The sequence below is a fragment of the Lagopus muta genome, chromosome 3 (genome assembly GCF_023343835.1).
Source record: "Lagopus muta isolate bLagMut1 chromosome 3, bLagMut1 primary, whole genome shotgun sequence".
In the NCBI taxonomy this organism is placed as follows: domain Eukaryota; kingdom Metazoa; phylum Chordata; class Aves; order Galliformes; family Phasianidae; genus Lagopus; species Lagopus muta.
Genome location: NC_064435.1, coordinates 34,040,991 through 34,058,237, shown reverse-complemented (window position 1 = coordinate 34,058,237; position 17,247 = coordinate 34,040,991). Strand labels below are relative to the sequence as shown.

The following is a 17,247-nucleotide window of genomic DNA, read 5'->3' as shown; positions in this document are numbered from 1 at the left end:
TGTTTTAACTTACAGTTTTAATATAGCAATCAAAGAAAATTCCAAATACTGTACAGTGAAGTGTAATATAATACACTATATACTGTTATAATACACTATTGTTACATTACAAATAAAAAAATCAAATATAATTAGTACAGCAATCACAAATAAAACAAAACCAAAGTAAGCTGGATAACAGCCAGTGCTGTGAAGATGGTATCGTTTCTACGCTAGTTTCTTTTTAAGTCAACACGTAAAGCACCTACGGTTTAAAAAGATTTGTTTGCTAAATATATACACTATTAATTCTTATTTATACATTTTAAATAGCATTCCCTCCTGAAAGTGCACTCTTTCGTTTCTTAACAGTAATCCCCGTTAAACAAAATAATTCTGAAAATACCACTCACTCCAACCTTTTATTGCTCAACCGCAGGCATAAGGGCTCAGAGGGAATCCTGCATTCTAAAGATCATAAGCAGCTTCTTCAATTTTAAGAAGTTAAAACGATATTCACAAGCAAAACAAAGAAATCACTGTTTTGTTACTGTTGGCTGTTTCTTTTTTCTTTTCTTTTTTAAAGGGAGGGATCAAATTCATGTTATTTTTAGAAAAGCAGGTGAATTTGCTCTCTTTAAAATGGGAGCCAACCAAACGTAGAGATAAGAGGGGAATCTTCTTAAAATGATCAATTTTGATTCCTTACATTTCAGCATAAGCATAACTCTCCCAACTGCAAGCATACCCCAAATTTCATTAGCTGACATTTCCACAAGAAACTGAGAAAGCAGCAATGAGCTCTGCTAACCTCGCGACAGCGATAATGGGTTCTACTTCTTCAAAGATTTTAAATGAAATATTTTGCTGTGGAAAGTTTGCCCGTTGTATACGTACAGGGCTGTTAGCAGACAGCCTTGCAGCACTGTGCCTTTGTGAAGCTGCTGGCGTGTTCTTTTGGAGACCACGTCTACTTCACATTGTGCGTACTGTAACCACAAACATATGCTGCTTCTTCATGTCCGCAACACTGAGGACAACCCAAAGGTATTCACGTTATTTCATTTAACAAGTTGCTGTTTCCTTTCTCTTCGCTGAAATGCAAGTAATTCTCAGAGAAACAGGACTATAAAAAAAAAATAAATAAACCAACCTTACTAACTAAGGCGTTTTAAGTAGTAAAACTCTTGCGTTTGCCCCCAAAACTGATCTGTTCTCCTGGGGTTTCCCATTTGGGTTTTTGTTTGTTTTTTCTTTGCTGTTGCTGGGTGGTGGGGTTGCTGTTCTGGGCCTGTATTTTCAGTAGTCGTCTCTCGTTTAGGTTTTACTCTCATTTAGGTAAATTTTAAAATGTTCAAGTAATTGATATCATCTTTGTCACGAGATGCTGTATTAGAAAGTGGTTGGCCCCTAGACAAGAAAGTAAGCAAGGTGAGCGCTCAAAGAAAACGTAGAGCCACAGCCTAAATTCAGAGGCAACACAGCAGCAAGAAGTTGGGCTGGATGTTTTTTTGTTGCTGCTGTTTAAGAGAAAGGTGTAGGTTTCAAATCACTTCAGAAGCTCCGTTCACAGGGGGCTTCACACGCACAGTGAGTCAACACCTTCCCTGCCCTTGTGCCCCACCAGTTTTCCTGACTCTAACAGGGAAGTTAACACGCACGTGGGTGCTTATGCAGGCACTCTGATTCACTTCAAATTACAACTGCATCCACTGGAAGCAATTAAAGGAAACATCTGTTCAAATTTACACTTCAGTGTTCTTTATTTCACTTCTCCTGTACAATTACACATCTTGCCAGCATGTAGATGAAGCTTAGCCTTACTTGAGAGTATCAAAAGCCATCTTTCTCAAAAACACTAATATTTAAATGCGTGAGAAAGCTAGGTGAAATAAGAACACTGCACCAAAAAATGCACAATCCTACGTGACACCAAAAGAGTTCATTTCAGCAGATGTTGTAATTTTGACACCATTTTACCATTCCTTTGTGAGACGATTTTGTTTTAGGAACTGGAGAATTCTGATCTATGTGAGATTAGTGGATCCCAGAGATGACAGTAAGTGTGAGTCAAGCAGAGCTATTATCTGTGTCTATTTCTATTTAGTGAAGATTGAAAATATCGAGTTGCTGCTGAAATGGGAAGCGTGTCAAAAGCAAACCAAGCCTTCCTCTTTACACAGTAAAAGGCACACAAAGCTCTGCACCCTTACCACAAAGGCATTAAAGTAAGCACCTTTCCTTGGAATAAGGATGATGTGCAATAAATATTTCAATTTATTTCAAAATTAAAATTCTCTCATATACAGTGCTCATTTATTTTTAACTGAGGAAGATTTTTGCAAAGGAAAGGTTGAAAGTGTCAAAGTGATAGCAGTCTTCTCTAAAACGCAAAAGATTCAGGTGACTCCTTCCCCTCAGCCCCTCCTCACTTAAGTTCCTTCCCAGGAACGCTCCACTGCCAGACTTTTCTAAACCTCAAGCTGTGACAAAGCACAATCCTCTGCTCGACATTTTATATACAGAAATAGCCTTCAGACAGCTAGACTGATTCATGGGAGACTAAATGTTTTCAGAAGTCGTGGCAAGCTTCCAGCTGCTGCATGTGCATCCTGTTTCTCATTGAATAAGCACTGCCAGTTAATCAATGCATCAGCAAGGTTGGTTCTGGTGTGCCAGACTACTTTATACATTTCAAGTTGCCAAGTCACTAACTTACAGATTGGAGGCCTTCAGTTTTTGCATTTATTTGTGAAAATGTGATTCTTCTATTTTACCTAAACCTATACATTGTAACACATTCACTCCCTCTGCATAAGCAGGTAGTCAAGAGAGAAATTCAAATTGACTTCCACAAAATGGGGGGCCTATCCTTTAAGTGGATCACATCAGCTAATTTTTTTTTTTTTCTTTAAAACATACAAAAATAAATCTTCATGGGGCATTTTGCATACTAATGCTCAGAACAGTTTAAGTGATTAGAAATGTAAAAAGCGAGGACTTTTCTGAATACAAACATATACAATACAAACATTTCTGAACTGGTAAAAACCCACATGTGCACAAACACTGACTTCAATATCTTAAATGCTCTTAATTCCTCTGAAGCTGTATTAACATCTTTCATTCATTCAATGTTATTTTACCATTAGAAGAAGCAACAACAGTGCACTTAAATGTGACTATGAAGATAGGAAGCAAAGTGCAATATCAGATAAACATTCCATCCTTAGGGAGCAAGCATCATGGCTCCTTCTTAAAATTAGCACTGCAGGTCTGATGAACACACTACTTATGTGGATACCAGCTATAATATTACAGACACAGGGAAACCTGCACCCCAAACTGAAGCCAATCAAGGTGGGTAGTCTTTATAGCCAATGAAACACATGTATTCCTTGTTACATTCCTTGCTGCCACTGAGTAAACAGCTAGCTTCCAAAAGCTCAACTACTAACAAATGCTTGAGGAAAATGTGTTTTAGAGAGTCGTTTCCTTCCAATAAATCACTAATTTGCTCTGAAGAGGGCAGCCATTATTTGTTTGGGTTCTTTGTTATTTCCTTGTTTTATTTTGGTTTGGTTTTTTTTTTTTGCCAGTTACTGACCAATGCTAGTAATTGAAGCCTTTTAAGAGAAACAGAATTGCTAATGAACTTTTGTTTTTTCTTACAATTGCCAATTTCTCTCCCGCTGCTGTATTTAAAGTCATAAAACGTTTGAACCAGCTCAGTATTTGGGAGGAAATATACCAGAGCATCAACATGGCTGTGTTGGCTCAGACAGCCACGCATAACCACCCCACGTTCACTTTATCTTCACCATACACTTTCTTAACTTGCTTAAACTGACATATGCAGAAAATAGAATTGACTACAGTTACACTTATTCCAAGATTTCTGACACGTGTATACAGCTGTATGAATGAAAACGTTTTTACATCTGAGGAAGTGCCAGTACAATGTAATTAAAGAAATGTGTATGTCAAACTGTAAAATTTAAGACAAGTTTAGTTTCAGTTGCTTTTCATGTGTAGCTCATGTTTATAGTGTATTCTTGAGTGGAATTAAGTACCTGGGACAGGATTAACCTTGTCAAGTTTCTGGTTTTGCCTGGTTTAGCCTTTCCAGTAGCCTCAACTAGCACAGTAAGAATCTCGCATGGGCTTAAATTTTAAGACTTACATGGAATTAAAAATTACAAAGAACTTTCAATAACCCACATTACAGCAGATATTCATCTCAGTGCATTTCCTAATAACTAATTTACAGGTAACAGAGCCAGCCTGGGTAGCAGTATGGTAATATTAAAAGCTATTGCCAATCACACACTTGCTTATCATGCACTGAATAAGATGATATAATTTTTTTGACATACGTACAAGATTTAATAACTAATCACTTTGTGTGGCCCAGCCAATAAACATTACATTTGAACAGTAATTTCTTCTACCCTTATTAGATTTTAACCTATCAAGAGTGATCCATTGGCTCAGTTACATTACTAATTCCTGCATCTTGACTATCCATTTCCTCAAGCTCCTCAACAGAATTTCCCTTTTGTGCTTTAGACCTTGCAGGGAAAGTTGTTCCCACAGAATTCACCATGTTATCACCAGCTGACTCAATATTCAAGTGTTCAGTACCACCCGGTGCAGAAAACGGTTCAGGCAAGCCAGCCTGAAAGCTCCCAGTTTTAGCAGTTGAACTCACTGCCTCTACTTTTCTTTGAGATACATCAACTGCTGCTGACTGCTCTGTATTCTGATCCCGCAAGTGTCTATCCATTGAAGCCTGAATAGAGGAGACCATTTCCTGCAACTTTTTTCTCTGTGCCTCAATCAAAGTAGGGTCGAGCTGCCTGCTGTCTCTCATTGTCACAACTCCAGGAGCTATTCGGATCAGCTCGCTCTTACCAGAAGCAGCTGGGAATACAGAAGGCTCAATTTTAGCAGGACTGAAGTCTGTTTCTGTACTATGCTTTCTTAAAAGTGGTGTTTCCCTGGCTCTTTGATCATGTTGTTGACTACCAGATGCAGTTCCTAGCGAATGGCCCTTTCCTTGAAATGCAGTTATGTTATGTAGCTGTTCAGATTTCTTTTTCACTACTCCACCACTACCCAGCTTCAGCATTCCATGAGATGGACTTGCTTCCCTGCTTCGTGAAGCAGCTTCTGCTCGCACTTGACTTAAGGCCTCTTTAACCAAGTCTTCGACATCAGGACCGATAGGAAAGTGCCCAGCAGCATCCACACACAGCTCTAATCGATCTTCCGCCGCGTTGTACACAAAGTTTTTACCAGGCAGATGTGGAAAAGTACAGTGCTTGCCATCGACCAAACCTACAAGGATTAAAAAAAAAAGTTACTCAAAATGTTGCCATATTTTAAAGGCATGCTCACAATGCACAGTGATTACTGTACTTAAAATTATCGCATCCAAACCAGAGAAAACAAACTTTTTGCTGTTGGGGAAAAACAACTACAGCCATATGATGTCACCATCCACAGTGGTGCTGCTTTCAGTGCTGATTCTAATGAACTGACAGGATTGCAGTACTACTGAATAAAATAACCAACTTGACAGGACCTGCAGGTCTAATGCAACTGAAGCTGAAGAAACAGTATCAGCTTGCAGTAACACCAGGAAAGCCAAAAACCATCACCACCCAGAGCTCGCTACTGACCCCCCCAAAAAACCCCAAAACCCACCAATGGGAAACATCCAAAGAGAGTACATTTCAAATCTGGAGAAGTATTGTTTAAGATCCCTTCTGTACCAGTTAAAATAGCAGGGTTTGGGTGTGTACAACTATAATTAAACCTGAACAAGTCGGTATTCTTTATTTCTTGTCTTCTCAGAGAGAAAGTGCTGCTAGCTTAAAAAAAAAAGCATTTCAAACTTACTATGCTCAGTAGTCTTAGAGATTGTAAGTATTAACCTTTACAAAACAAACATGAGACATTATTTTGTTTCAGTATTCTACTTCTACTTCTACAGATGTGCTAAAATTGAGAGTTCACTAGGAAAATTTCAGTTCTGAAACTGCTGTCTCAAAGAAAAAAAATCAGTTTTCCAGCTTTTTAATCACTAAAAAACAAACAAACAAACAAAAACAAAACCCACCATGAATTACACAGAGTAGATGTCAACAAAACCCTTTCTCTGTTATCCAAAATGGAGTCCAAACAAATATTCTAAGCATCAATAAAAAGGTCACTCAAATAATATGAAATGTAATTTACCAGTTTTTATGCTGATTACCCAAATGACCAGTCCAGTTCTGCCTCCAAGGCTTCCAATTAACACATTCCTACAACTGCAGGGAATCTACAGATATTTTCTTTATTTCAAGAACTTCAGACAGAGCTCCTGTGTTTACATATCATGGGAACTGATAGCCAACCAGCCAAAACACAGTACAGAGCAAGTTTTAACTCCAACCACCTAAGTTAGCCTGAAGAACAAAATTGAACAACATTAATTTATCAACTCAACCTTCACTTGCAAAAGAAGCCCGTAGGAGCTTCTGTGACCAGCCCTGAAAACCGAACGAGTTCTCAAACTGTATCTGCTAAATCAAACTTGAATCAATTACTATACCTATGCTGGATGGACAGCATTGCTCCAAAAATTCAGTATAACAGTTGCATCACTGCATTAAACAAAACATCCCAAACATGTAAGGAGCTTCTTGATGTGGAAAAAAAAGTTGCACAGTTCGTTGTTTGACATGGAAATTAAGTAGTTTATAAAATGCTAAAATCATGCCAGTATCTTAATGCTGAAATCATGGTTCTCCCTACCAAAGTGTCAGCAGCACAAGATACCTGAACAAACAGAAATGCAATAACATTCGAACACAGCACATCACCTCCCACGGCCTTACTTCTTACAAGTCAGGTGGCAAAAATAACTTTTAAGCCAGGTATTTTCTGTGAGTTAATGACAAGCTGGGTTAACATCTCTGGCATTTGTTTCAGGCTTTCAGATCCAGCTAGTTATTAATCAGTCCAGAATTGGGCATCGTTTAAGCTAAATTGCTTGCCACAAAAATAAAACCTTTACTGCACAAGCTTAGTAATAGGAAGAGAACTAAAACAAAGCAGATTTGCTCTAAGACACCTGCAGGTCCATTTTATTTCTCAGACTAGTAATTCAGTGAGATGCAGCATGCAGTGAGTACATGACACATTTAATTATTGCAAATGTAACAGAAATGATGTGATAAAACACCTGTTTCCAGAAATAACCAAGGTTCAGTTGATAAAACTGCTTAGTGGCAGTAAGAAAGCAGCAAAAGAAGCTTTATAACAGATGAAACCAAAAGAGCTAAGCTACAATTGCAAAGACTTCAACAAGAAAATAAACTTCAAATGAAGGAAAGAACTCAATACTAAATGCTTTGTAAAGAATCAGATGTTACTCTTTGTAGGTAGCACTTTTACAGCCATCTCAAATCTAACATATTAAATACTTCAATTGTTTGCTACATTATTCCACATACAGCCCAAAATGAGATATTTATCTACACAAGTGCAGGGGTAGCTTTCCTTTTGGACAACAATCTCAAGAATACAAAAAACAAACTTAACCAACCACTTCAAACACACACACTAACCCTGTATAAAATACCTAATAAGAAGCAGACTAAAAAGATGAACTCCCTGTTCAGCAAGTGTTTAAATGCATAATAGGAACAGGCCATGGCTTTTTCTTGTTTTTCTATCTTTCCAGTTGACTTGCTGATGTTGTTCATCCGAGTCAGTAACTTTAAATGGAGATGCATGGTTATTTGCAAGATAAGTTGAATGAACCAGCCATAATCTGATTCCTCAGTCGTACAAGGCAGTGTACAAGGAGTCTTATTATTACAAAAGTCTTAATATTACAAAAAGGAAAGATGTACCATGACAATAAACAACAACTTACGGTGTTAAAGGTTTGAAAACAGACAAACAAAAGGAGAAAAACAAAAACAAAAAAATACCTGTGGTTTTCTTCATTATGCTGTAGAATACTCCACCCTGCTGAAACAATTGAGGAAGGCCCTTTGCATAAGACCAGACATCTTCTCCTGTAAAAGTCAAACGCAATCATTAGAATTAAATGCTCTCATTTTAAGTTTATAGGCAATGGCTGGAAAACATAACTGCTTGAGTAAAAGCTGAATCCTCACTCGTCAATGCTATTAAGAATTTGAATTGTTATTGCAACTTATACAATGGGAACCCAGGACACCTGGGCAGCTTTCAAGAAAAGCACAGTCTGCAGACAAACCTCTTAGGTTCTAGTACAAAGGTTCCAAATTTGATTTGATCCAAGCTGCAGCGCCTGGTTCTTTGCCAAGCTGTAAACTCAAGTCTCCATTCCCCTCCTATCCTATTTCTCATGCTAGAAAATCACTAAGACTCTCCCAAAATTCAAATACATATCCTTGTATGTCAGTTGTACACCCCTACACCTTTCCCAAAGCCACGTCTCCATTACATAGCTGATGTACAGGCTTCACCCTGCAGCTGCAGCACTGATCTCCATGCAGGCAGCCAGGTAGGAGCTGTGGCCACGCTGTGCTCTTCTGGGCACATACAAATGAAACAGCAATTCTGGGGACCCACCAGCCCCACAGAACTTGCAGTTTTCAAAGATGCCAGAAATGGCATTGAAACGTGGTAACTTTAAACGTTGCTGGAAGTTTATTAAAAAAAAATGAACAAGAATAAAATAAAATTAAAAAAAAAAATCACTAGAATATTGTAAGGGATGTAAAGAACTGAGCAATTTGACTATGATGACAACAGCAGTGACCTGACAGAGCACCCAATAAATGAGGTAAGAGCTGCACTTTAACCTATGCTCATTTTGCTAACCATTCACCTGCCTTGCAGAGGCAACACATGGTGTAGTGACAAAGTAGTGCAAATGCTAGCAAGTTCCATCCTCCTGAGGCAGAAAAATTAAAGGATATTCATTCATTCAAAAAGGCTTTTCCTTACTTCATATCAAACCTCCTGGGAAAGTATTGAGATACTTGAAATACAAATTACATCCTTTTGTAGGCATTAAGTTCTCAATAACCATTTGTCTCAGTTTTCTATTAAAATAGGGGAATGTAAATAACCAACTAAAATCAGTGAATGTAGTTACTACATGGAATATAGATACATAGATATGGTAGGAAGGCATGGGGATGCAAAATATCATCCATCCAAATTTTTTTGCTTGTTAAGGTAGAAGCTATAGCTTACACGTGCTGAATATACTGAATGAATGCTTTCTTCCCTTTTGTTCACTGCACATCCCACAAGGTATCCGCAGCTACTGTGCTAGCTACCACTTCAGGTAAGAGGCCAGGTGACCACCACAGCAGCAGCACTATGTGCTGCCCTGTGCTACAGAGACCTTTACATCATTGCTCAACTTCCCAAGCTCCCTTCCCTGCCAGGCAGGGCCTCCTGTATGCTCCCTGCTCGCTGTGTTCCCCAGCAGAACACTTCTGCCACTCTCCTCTCCACTCCAGGCCTTATTCAAGACCCCGTTCTCTATGAAAAAGGACAGCACACCTTCCTGCTTTCCCTTTAGATATCATATACAAAAGAGCCCTACACAATCTGCTTCATCATAAACGTTTTCCATTAAAGCATTACATGCCATTTCATTCCATTCTTTCACACATCAAGCTCAGAGATTCACCAGCTAAGACTGATCCGGTCAGACGTCCACTTCCCAGTGAGAGCACCTGCTACTTCCTTACTTCCCTGACCTACTAAGGAGAGTGTCTTATCTTTTGACCTTATCCTGACAACCCCCATCTCTGGATTCACTCACAAATTCAAAGCTCCTCCTAAGCTCTCACTGACCTCACTAAAGACAGCTCAAGGAAGCAGTCTCTTGCCCTCCTCACAACTGCCACAGTTTCCCTCTTTTTCACACACAGAGGGAGGGAACTCACCGATGAGAATACATTTTCCTATTTTCTGCCATTTCAAAAGAGGCTCACTGCTATCCTGCATCCTTGTTCTCAATTACATTTGGAAACAGACATCTCTCTATGCAGTGGCTCCACACTATCACAGCTGTGGCCCTTTGCTTTCCCCTCAAGCAGCAGCAACCTGAAGTCCTCCGTCAGTTTAAATACTGTACGCAGAAACCAAAACAACCACTACACTGATAAGCAGTAAAACAGTTTTCAGTCTGCCTTAGCTTGGAGAAGCCACAGCCAGCAGCCACAATAGCTGACTCCATTTGCAGACTCCTGTTCTGCTGCGTTTAGCAATTCATTTTTATTGCAGGGATCCTGCAAGACCCCCACTAGGCTTTTAGTAAAGGCCCACTTTTATAAATTAGAGACATTTTCCAAGAAGAAACGATATCCGTGTGCTGCAGGCCAGCTTTTTCAAGCCTTGCACCAGAGAAGCACCATTGTTTAGACAGCCTTTGATGCAACACTAACAAGGACTACATGCTGGAAAGTACAGGGAGAAGGGCTCAAGAAACAAAAGCATCAGCCACCGAAAGAAACACAAAAAACCTACACTGTTTTGCTAGAGATTGGAACACCAAAAATAACCAAAGCAATTGCAACTGGACTTTCCCAGACTTGAGTAACTACTGGGTAAGATTGAACTGGACTGTGTTTGAGGTCTACACATTTTTGCTCCCATTTGGGTTTCACTGTTTGTTTTGGTTTTGTCTACAGTGCAAGATGCTTACAGGCCACAAGTTCAGTTGGGAGATCATTTAGATTACAAACTCCCTGCAGATGCTGCATTTATCAGAGACGATGTTCTCCACGCTATTATCACCACAGCACACACTCCCTCAGACCAGAGTTCAACCCCACAACATGAGGAGTGGCAACAAACAAAGAATATTCTACCCACAAGCGTGCTCCATGCACCGCTTTGAGGAGCAGGTGCCCGCTAACCTCTGCCAGTCCATGGCCGAGACCATCGCTTTGCACAGCAGAGGAGACATGCAGGAGTGCAGAACAAACCAAAAATTCAGCTGGTAATCACAGGTTACAAGGAACTACATCTGGCTCTAAAACGGGCTGTTTCAATCCAAGCAAATCCTGGCATCAATCAATAATCTTAATTCAAACCAGGTTCTTTGAATTTCATGTGCACCAATGGATTTATCAATGCAAAAACAACTGACTAAAATAGATTCATATTTGGCTTGCACACATCCAGGTAGTTTTGCATGGGTGTAATTACATCAGTTTGAAAATACTATCTTTTTACTATGTTAATGCAGAATTAAACTTCCTGTACTGACTTCCTTGACGATTGTATATTTTGAGCTAAACAAAAACAGGGGAGAAAGCTTAAAAAAAAAAAAAAGTCAGCATTAATATGGTAAGTAGCTCAGAAATTACAGTATCTGATTTCCCAAAGCTCATTTTCAACTGATATGCATAAAAACAAAATACCGAGGCTTAAAATTTTAATGAGTTAGCTAGCTGAGACCAGAAAAGAAAAATCATAGTAACTAAAATAGGAAAGAAACATCTACTCAGACAAGAGAAGGCTCTGTATGTAATCATATCTTTTAAACATCCAGAATGAGTAGCCATAGAACTCCAAATACAAACTTTCACTATGGGCATTGGGCGGGGGAGGAACAAAACAGAAGAAGTTCGTCTGATCCAAAGCTCGTTCAATAGCAGAGAAATGCATGTTCTCATCTGACCACGTTAGATGAACACTTAACAATACAAGTTACAGCAAGAGCACGCAGGATACTCTGACTCTCAAAGCTCTGCAGCACTGTTCAACTGTGCAAAAGCACAACTGAGGGACACTGTGGTTTCTTGTCCCAGAAAGGCTGAATACAGCAGCTAAGGAACTGGCACCTGAATCCTATCATGAAAGTTAATGACTTGGAGTTTTTAAAGCTTGTCTCTCATCTGAAAAATCACAATAGGAAGTAGTTGGCTGCCTGGATCTTTTCCACAAGTATTGCTGAAGGAAAATGACGCCCTGATGTGAAAAGCGACTACATAAAAATAGCACCTTACTCAATAACTGCATACATTGTTAGAACTAGTCGGTCAGTGGTTTGCTGCCACTTTTAGTTGTGCTAATAACACAAAATGGATAAGGACGCGTGAGGTAAACTCTATTCTAACCTGTGTTTCCCAAGCAAAATCCCACAGCAATGACAGCCAGAAACAAAAACTGATGCTGGAATACAAGACCAGCTCACGTTTTATAGATAAGCATATGTTAAAAAAATAATAATGATAATAAAAAAAATCAGACACCTTCATGCTGAAGTCACTAAGATATTTTAAAGCACTTCAGAGTATTTTGTAAGCCAATAAATAGCTACATTTTCAAGAGTATTTCTTAAGAACGGGAAAACACTCTAAGTTTCATTTTCAAATCAAGAAACCCAACCTAGCCTTCTCCTGCACTTTGGAACTGTGGCACAAACGTCATTGGATGAGGTGCCAAGTGGCTCAGCATGCTCCTTCTTGCCAGAGGTACAGGAGGGAACAAGCAGGCTTGGAAAAAAAAAAATCAAAGTTCTGCATTATGAGTTTCTGACATGTCACTCTATGATTATGCCATGGTTTTGTTTCTAAAACACCACATGCTTTGGCCACACCAAATCCCTCCAGCAGAAGAGAAGTCTCACTCTTAAACAAAAACAACTGCAACAAACATTACCGTTCAACTTGTTTAGACAGCTAAACGGTAATTATTGTTCTGCTTCCTGTTACTAAACAGCAAGGACTGCTCAACTTAATAAAGAAAAGTCATTTCAAAATAGCACACTCATACATGCTGGGAAGGAAGGAAAAAAAAAAGCAAAGCCAAGAAAAGCTGTCTTTTGTCAGTCACCAAATTAAAATATTTAGTTATCCAGAGAGCCTGGCACACAAATGAAGGCCCAAGTCTCCTGAGCCCAAACAGGAAAATAAAACCATAGGCAACCAGGAGAAGTTCATCTGCTTTGAATGATTAATGGCCATTTATGAGAATGACAATTTATGAGCATAGCTTTGCTACCCTATGTCTACATTTGGGATTCAAATATGCATTTAGCTACTTTCAGTTTCTCCTCTGCTTGCGTTCTAAACGATACATTTCACAGCTTCTTAAAAAGACCAGATCTTGATGCAAAATTAGCACATCAGCTACAGAGAAAACGTTGTATTGATTAGCTGAAATCAACACAACTCCCAAGGGAAGAAATGCTACAACTTTTTATCCTAGAAAGGTGAGAATTGAGTCCTCAAACTTCCCACAAGCAGACAGGCAACATGCCCCTCTCACACCTGCTCTGATTTCCTGTAACCTGAGGGAGGTATAAGGAGAGCCAGTATGCAGCTCACACAGGTACACCTCAGATGTGTGCTTTATTGACCCTGGAAAAACAAACAGATATCACAAGTAGAGAGACAGTCAGAAGAGAAAATACACCAGCTCCTAAACAGTAACTGTTTCAAGAGGATTTTATAGCAAAGAACAACTATCTGACATACACATTTTAAAAAGTAACAACACTTTAAAAAAAAAAAAAAAAAAAAAAAAATCACTGATGGCATGTTAACTGTTGTTCTAGTCAGAGGAATAAAGCCACTACTCTGTTCATAGTTACAGATGAGATGGATGTAACACTATTTTGTAAAATTGTAATTTCTATTTTAAAAAGCAATTTAAAGTACAACTTGAAGCCAGCCTTACCCATCAGTGTTGCTAGAAGACACAGAGAGTACATCTCCTTATCAACTTGCTCCTGCAGCTCCTTCGATGAGATTTTACTGGTCACTGCCACATCGTCATGTTTCACGGCGTGGGCTGAGTGTGCTGCAGCAGGCTGGCTGCTCTCCTCCTTACCTTTCAGGATTTCTATGGCAATTCTGTCACCATGCTGCAAAGGCACAGGTTCATTTTCCATGCCTTCTTTGGGAGGCAAAAGCTCTTTAGGAGGAAAGCCATAGCGAATACATTGCAAATATGGAGGAATATTAAACTCTCTAGCTATGCTTTCCTGTAGTTCCAAGAAAGTGGTAGTGCACTTCAGGGTAAGCATGGACTGCCTCCCATCATTCGTTGTTATTCGGATTTTCTTTTCCTTTGTAGATGTTGGCGAATACGGGGTTTTTGTTGGCGTAGCAGGTGCAGATGATGGCCCCTCACGAACAGCCCCTGGAGACACAGTTCTCGGTTGCCCTTTGTGCTCATGTTTTACTTTTTCACTTTTCCGTTTCTGCATCACAGAGGCCTGGTCTGCAATGTTCTGCTGAATAGTTCTTTCAGTTTTGCTCATATTTAACTCCTCCTTGTGCAAAGTTTTTGTCTTCTGTCCAGTCAAAATAATTTTGGTTGGAAGTTGTGATTCTAACTCTTGTCCTTGCTGTACCTCCCCAGCTCTTTGGGCATGAGCACCGTCAATATTTACAGGGGTATAATCATCAGGGTTCTTTTTGGCAGTTTGATGCAATATCGTGTTGACAACTTTCTGAACAAGAATCTCACTACCAAACTCACCAGGGAAGTGTTTGGTGACAAGCTTCATGGCAACATCATACACGTTGCTGTTCAAAGAGGTGTCACTTTCGTACTGAAACCAGTAGACCGTCTCTCTCACCACTCTTCCACTCCACTCAAGAGTAATGGGAAACGCTTCGGGGAGGTTATCATACTCTTTACCTTCCCAGTAGTGCTTGAATCCACAGCCACACTTGCCACCCGTAGACCTAGTGTTAGTTCTGTCTCCATCCAAATACGAAACAGAGCCGTCTTCTCGGACACGACGCACTAAGTTACTGTGACACCAGTTACACGTAGTCAAACTACTCAGGCTGTAGTCTGGTACCAGCACATCCTTTGCAGGGCTGTAAGAACACACCAAATTGTTCAGGGGAAAGCTGTAATTTTTGTCAGGCCGCAGCTGACCGTGGGTATTTTTTGCCAGATTATACAATTTTCCCCCTGGAGCCAACCACTCTGGAGGCACATGATGTTCTGAAAGGGCTCCACACATCAGGCACCTGTGAAGGCGGTTGTCCATCACTGCTTTTTTGGCAGCTGCCGTGACTTCTTCAGGCTGGACTCCTATTACCCCAGTCCTTCTGTAGAAGTACTGATGCACATCAGCTACAAGACTGGGGTGAATACCGTGTTTACTCATGAAAACCTCCTCCATTGCAGCAACCAGCCTCATCAAATACTTATCTTGCAAGCTTCTGTCTCCTCCGATAACACAACCACCGTCCTCCTCTAACTTGATGTATTTTTTGATGAGATCTTGTGGAACTCCCCAGGCTTTAGGCAGGAGCTTTCTAGGCAGTTTAGGTAAAGCAGCACCTTTTATTCCAACCAGAGGAATATAATGGTTACGTCCTGAACTACTCCAGGCGATGCAAATCGGCTTGTTCAACATGCCATCTTTTCCCATACATTTTTCTAGGGGTACCAGACCAGGGAGGAATGTTGCTGAATAGTCTCCAGAGCTTCGCATTCCGCTCAGTGAGTCTAACAGGATGATAGGCCGATGAAGCACGTTGGCCAGGCCAAAGATGTGAATATTCCTAAGGCCCATGGGCACACCTTCCGGAGGAACAAACAACGGGTCGCACTCATTGATGATGTCCTCCCACTCAGCCACGTCGATAAAATCGTGGAAGAGCGCCTTGTAGTGACTCAGGTTCTCCTCAAAATGCTTCTTCAAGTTCTCTCGCAGAGCGTGCCAGAACAGTTCCCTGCCCACGAGCGCCCGTGAGACCGCATGGACCAGACAGTGGCCGTCTCCATCCACGTGGACGGGAATGAGGCACTCCTGGCTGTTGTTGGCCTTCTTGATGTCTTCCAGAGTGTCATGCAGGTAGATGAGGCTGCCGGAGCGGTCCTTGCCGTAGCCGACGGTCTCGACGTGCTCCGGCTCGATGAGGAAGGCGCGGTCCCCCAGCAGGGAGCAGTCGAAGATGTCTCCCTGGTTCATCTCCGTGAGGAGCTTGGCCTTGCCCGTCTGCTTGTCCATGCCGTAGCGGGCCAGGATGGGGGCCAGCAGCTTGCAGTGGTAGTTGGAGAGGCCCAGCACCTTGACGAGCTCGGTGTTCCTGCGGGGCGGCCCGGCGCCGCTGACGCCCAGCAGCGCGTTCCGCAGCAGGTTGTGCAGCACCAGGTCGGGGTCCGTCACCTCCTCCACCGCCAGCAGCTGCCGCTGCTCGTGCCGCTGCCCGCAGTCCGTGCACTCGATGCTGCCGGCGCCCTGCGGCCCGTGGGCCGGGAAGAACAGCCGCGCCTGGCATTTGGGGTCGGGGCAGGTGCCCGAGAAGATGCGCCGCTCCCGCTTCTTGGCGGCGGCCGGAGGCGGCGGCTGCGGCTGCTGCTGAGGAGACGGCGGCGGCGGCGGCTGCTGCCGGGGCTGGGACATCGCTCCGCTCCGGCCGGGCTCGCCCCACCCGCGCTCCTCCGCCTCACGGGCTCATCCCCTCCTCCCCGGCCGCCGGCCGGCGTCTGACGGATGCCGGAACCGCCGCCGGCCGCAGCGCCCCATCCACTGAGCGCCCTCCCGCCGCCGCCGCCGCCGCCCCGCCCGCCGACGCGGAAGCCGACGCGGAAGCCGACGCGGAAGCCGCCGGCACCGCCGCTCGCCGCCGCTCCGCCGCCTCGGCCGTTGCCCGTAACGCAACGGCCTCTCTCACTTCCAGGCCGGCGGCGCAGGCGCGGCGCCGCGCGGCCGTTGGGAGCTGTAGTCTTTCCCGGCACCGCGACCCGCAGCGCGGACGGAGCGCGGACTATAAGGACCGTCGTGCAGCGCGGAGGGACGGGGCGAGCGCGGGGCGGAGCGAGCCGAGCCCGCTGCACCGCCCCGCGGGGCTTCTGGGAAGGGTAGTCCGTCCCGGGTGGGCCGCGGAGGTCGGCGTCGAAAAGAGCGCGAGTCGGCGGTTTTGCAGGCGGTCGTTGCGCTTCCGGGCTACGTGCCGGGATCGGGGTGACGGCCACGCGTCACCTCCCCTCTGCGCCGGCCTCCCCGGCTCCAGCAGGTGCGGGCTGACGGCGAGGGGCGGGCGGCGCGGTTGGACACGGCCCTCGCTCACCGCCGTGGGCAGCGCTGTGGTCGTGTCACGTCCTGAGCAGCTCAGCTCCGCTGCGCTGCGGTCACTGCCCTCATAGGAACGGGGGGAGAACGTACTGTGAGAAAGGGCTCGTGGGTTGAGATCGCTCACTGCTTATTGTCATGGGCTGAACGCACGGCATAGGAGAGCAATGCAATTGATTACCTATGACTAACAGAGTGCAGTAGTGAGA

The 17,247-nt window shown here is 42.8% G+C and overlaps 1 protein-coding gene across 1 annotated transcript; it reads right to left on the bottom strand.

Moving 5' to 3' along the window:
- On the bottom strand, positions 1-16,546 carry VCPIP1 (valosin containing protein interacting protein 1). The gene is made up of 3 exons (XM_048939578.1): positions 13,675-16,546; positions 7,968-8,054; positions 1-5,319 (listed from the first exon to the last, which is right to left on the bottom strand). The coding sequence occupies exons 1-3, from the start codon at positions 16,367-16,369 to the stop codon at positions 4,451-4,453; spliced, it is 3,651 nt and encodes a 1,216-aa protein (XP_048795535.1). The 5' UTR covers positions 16,370-16,546; the 3' UTR covers positions 1-4,450.
- Positions 16,547-17,247: the final 701 nt, after the last annotated feature.

What these genes read in the sequence shown, in the direction of transcription:
- VCPIP1 (XM_048939578.1), bottom strand. Translation starts at nt 16,369, where the DNA reads ATGTCCCAGCCCCGGCAGCAGCCGCCGCCGCCGCCGTCTCCTCAGCAG. An exon ending in TCTTCTAGCAACACTGATGG is followed by an intron (nt 8,055 to 13,674) that starts GTAAGGCTGGCT and finishes TGACTTTTACAG; the next exon opens with GAGAAGATGTCTGGTCTTAT. An exon ending in CATAATGAAGAAAACCACAG is followed by an intron (nt 5,320 to 7,967) that starts GTATTTTTTTGT and finishes TAATCCTTGTAG; the next exon opens with GTTTGGTCGATGGCAAGCAC.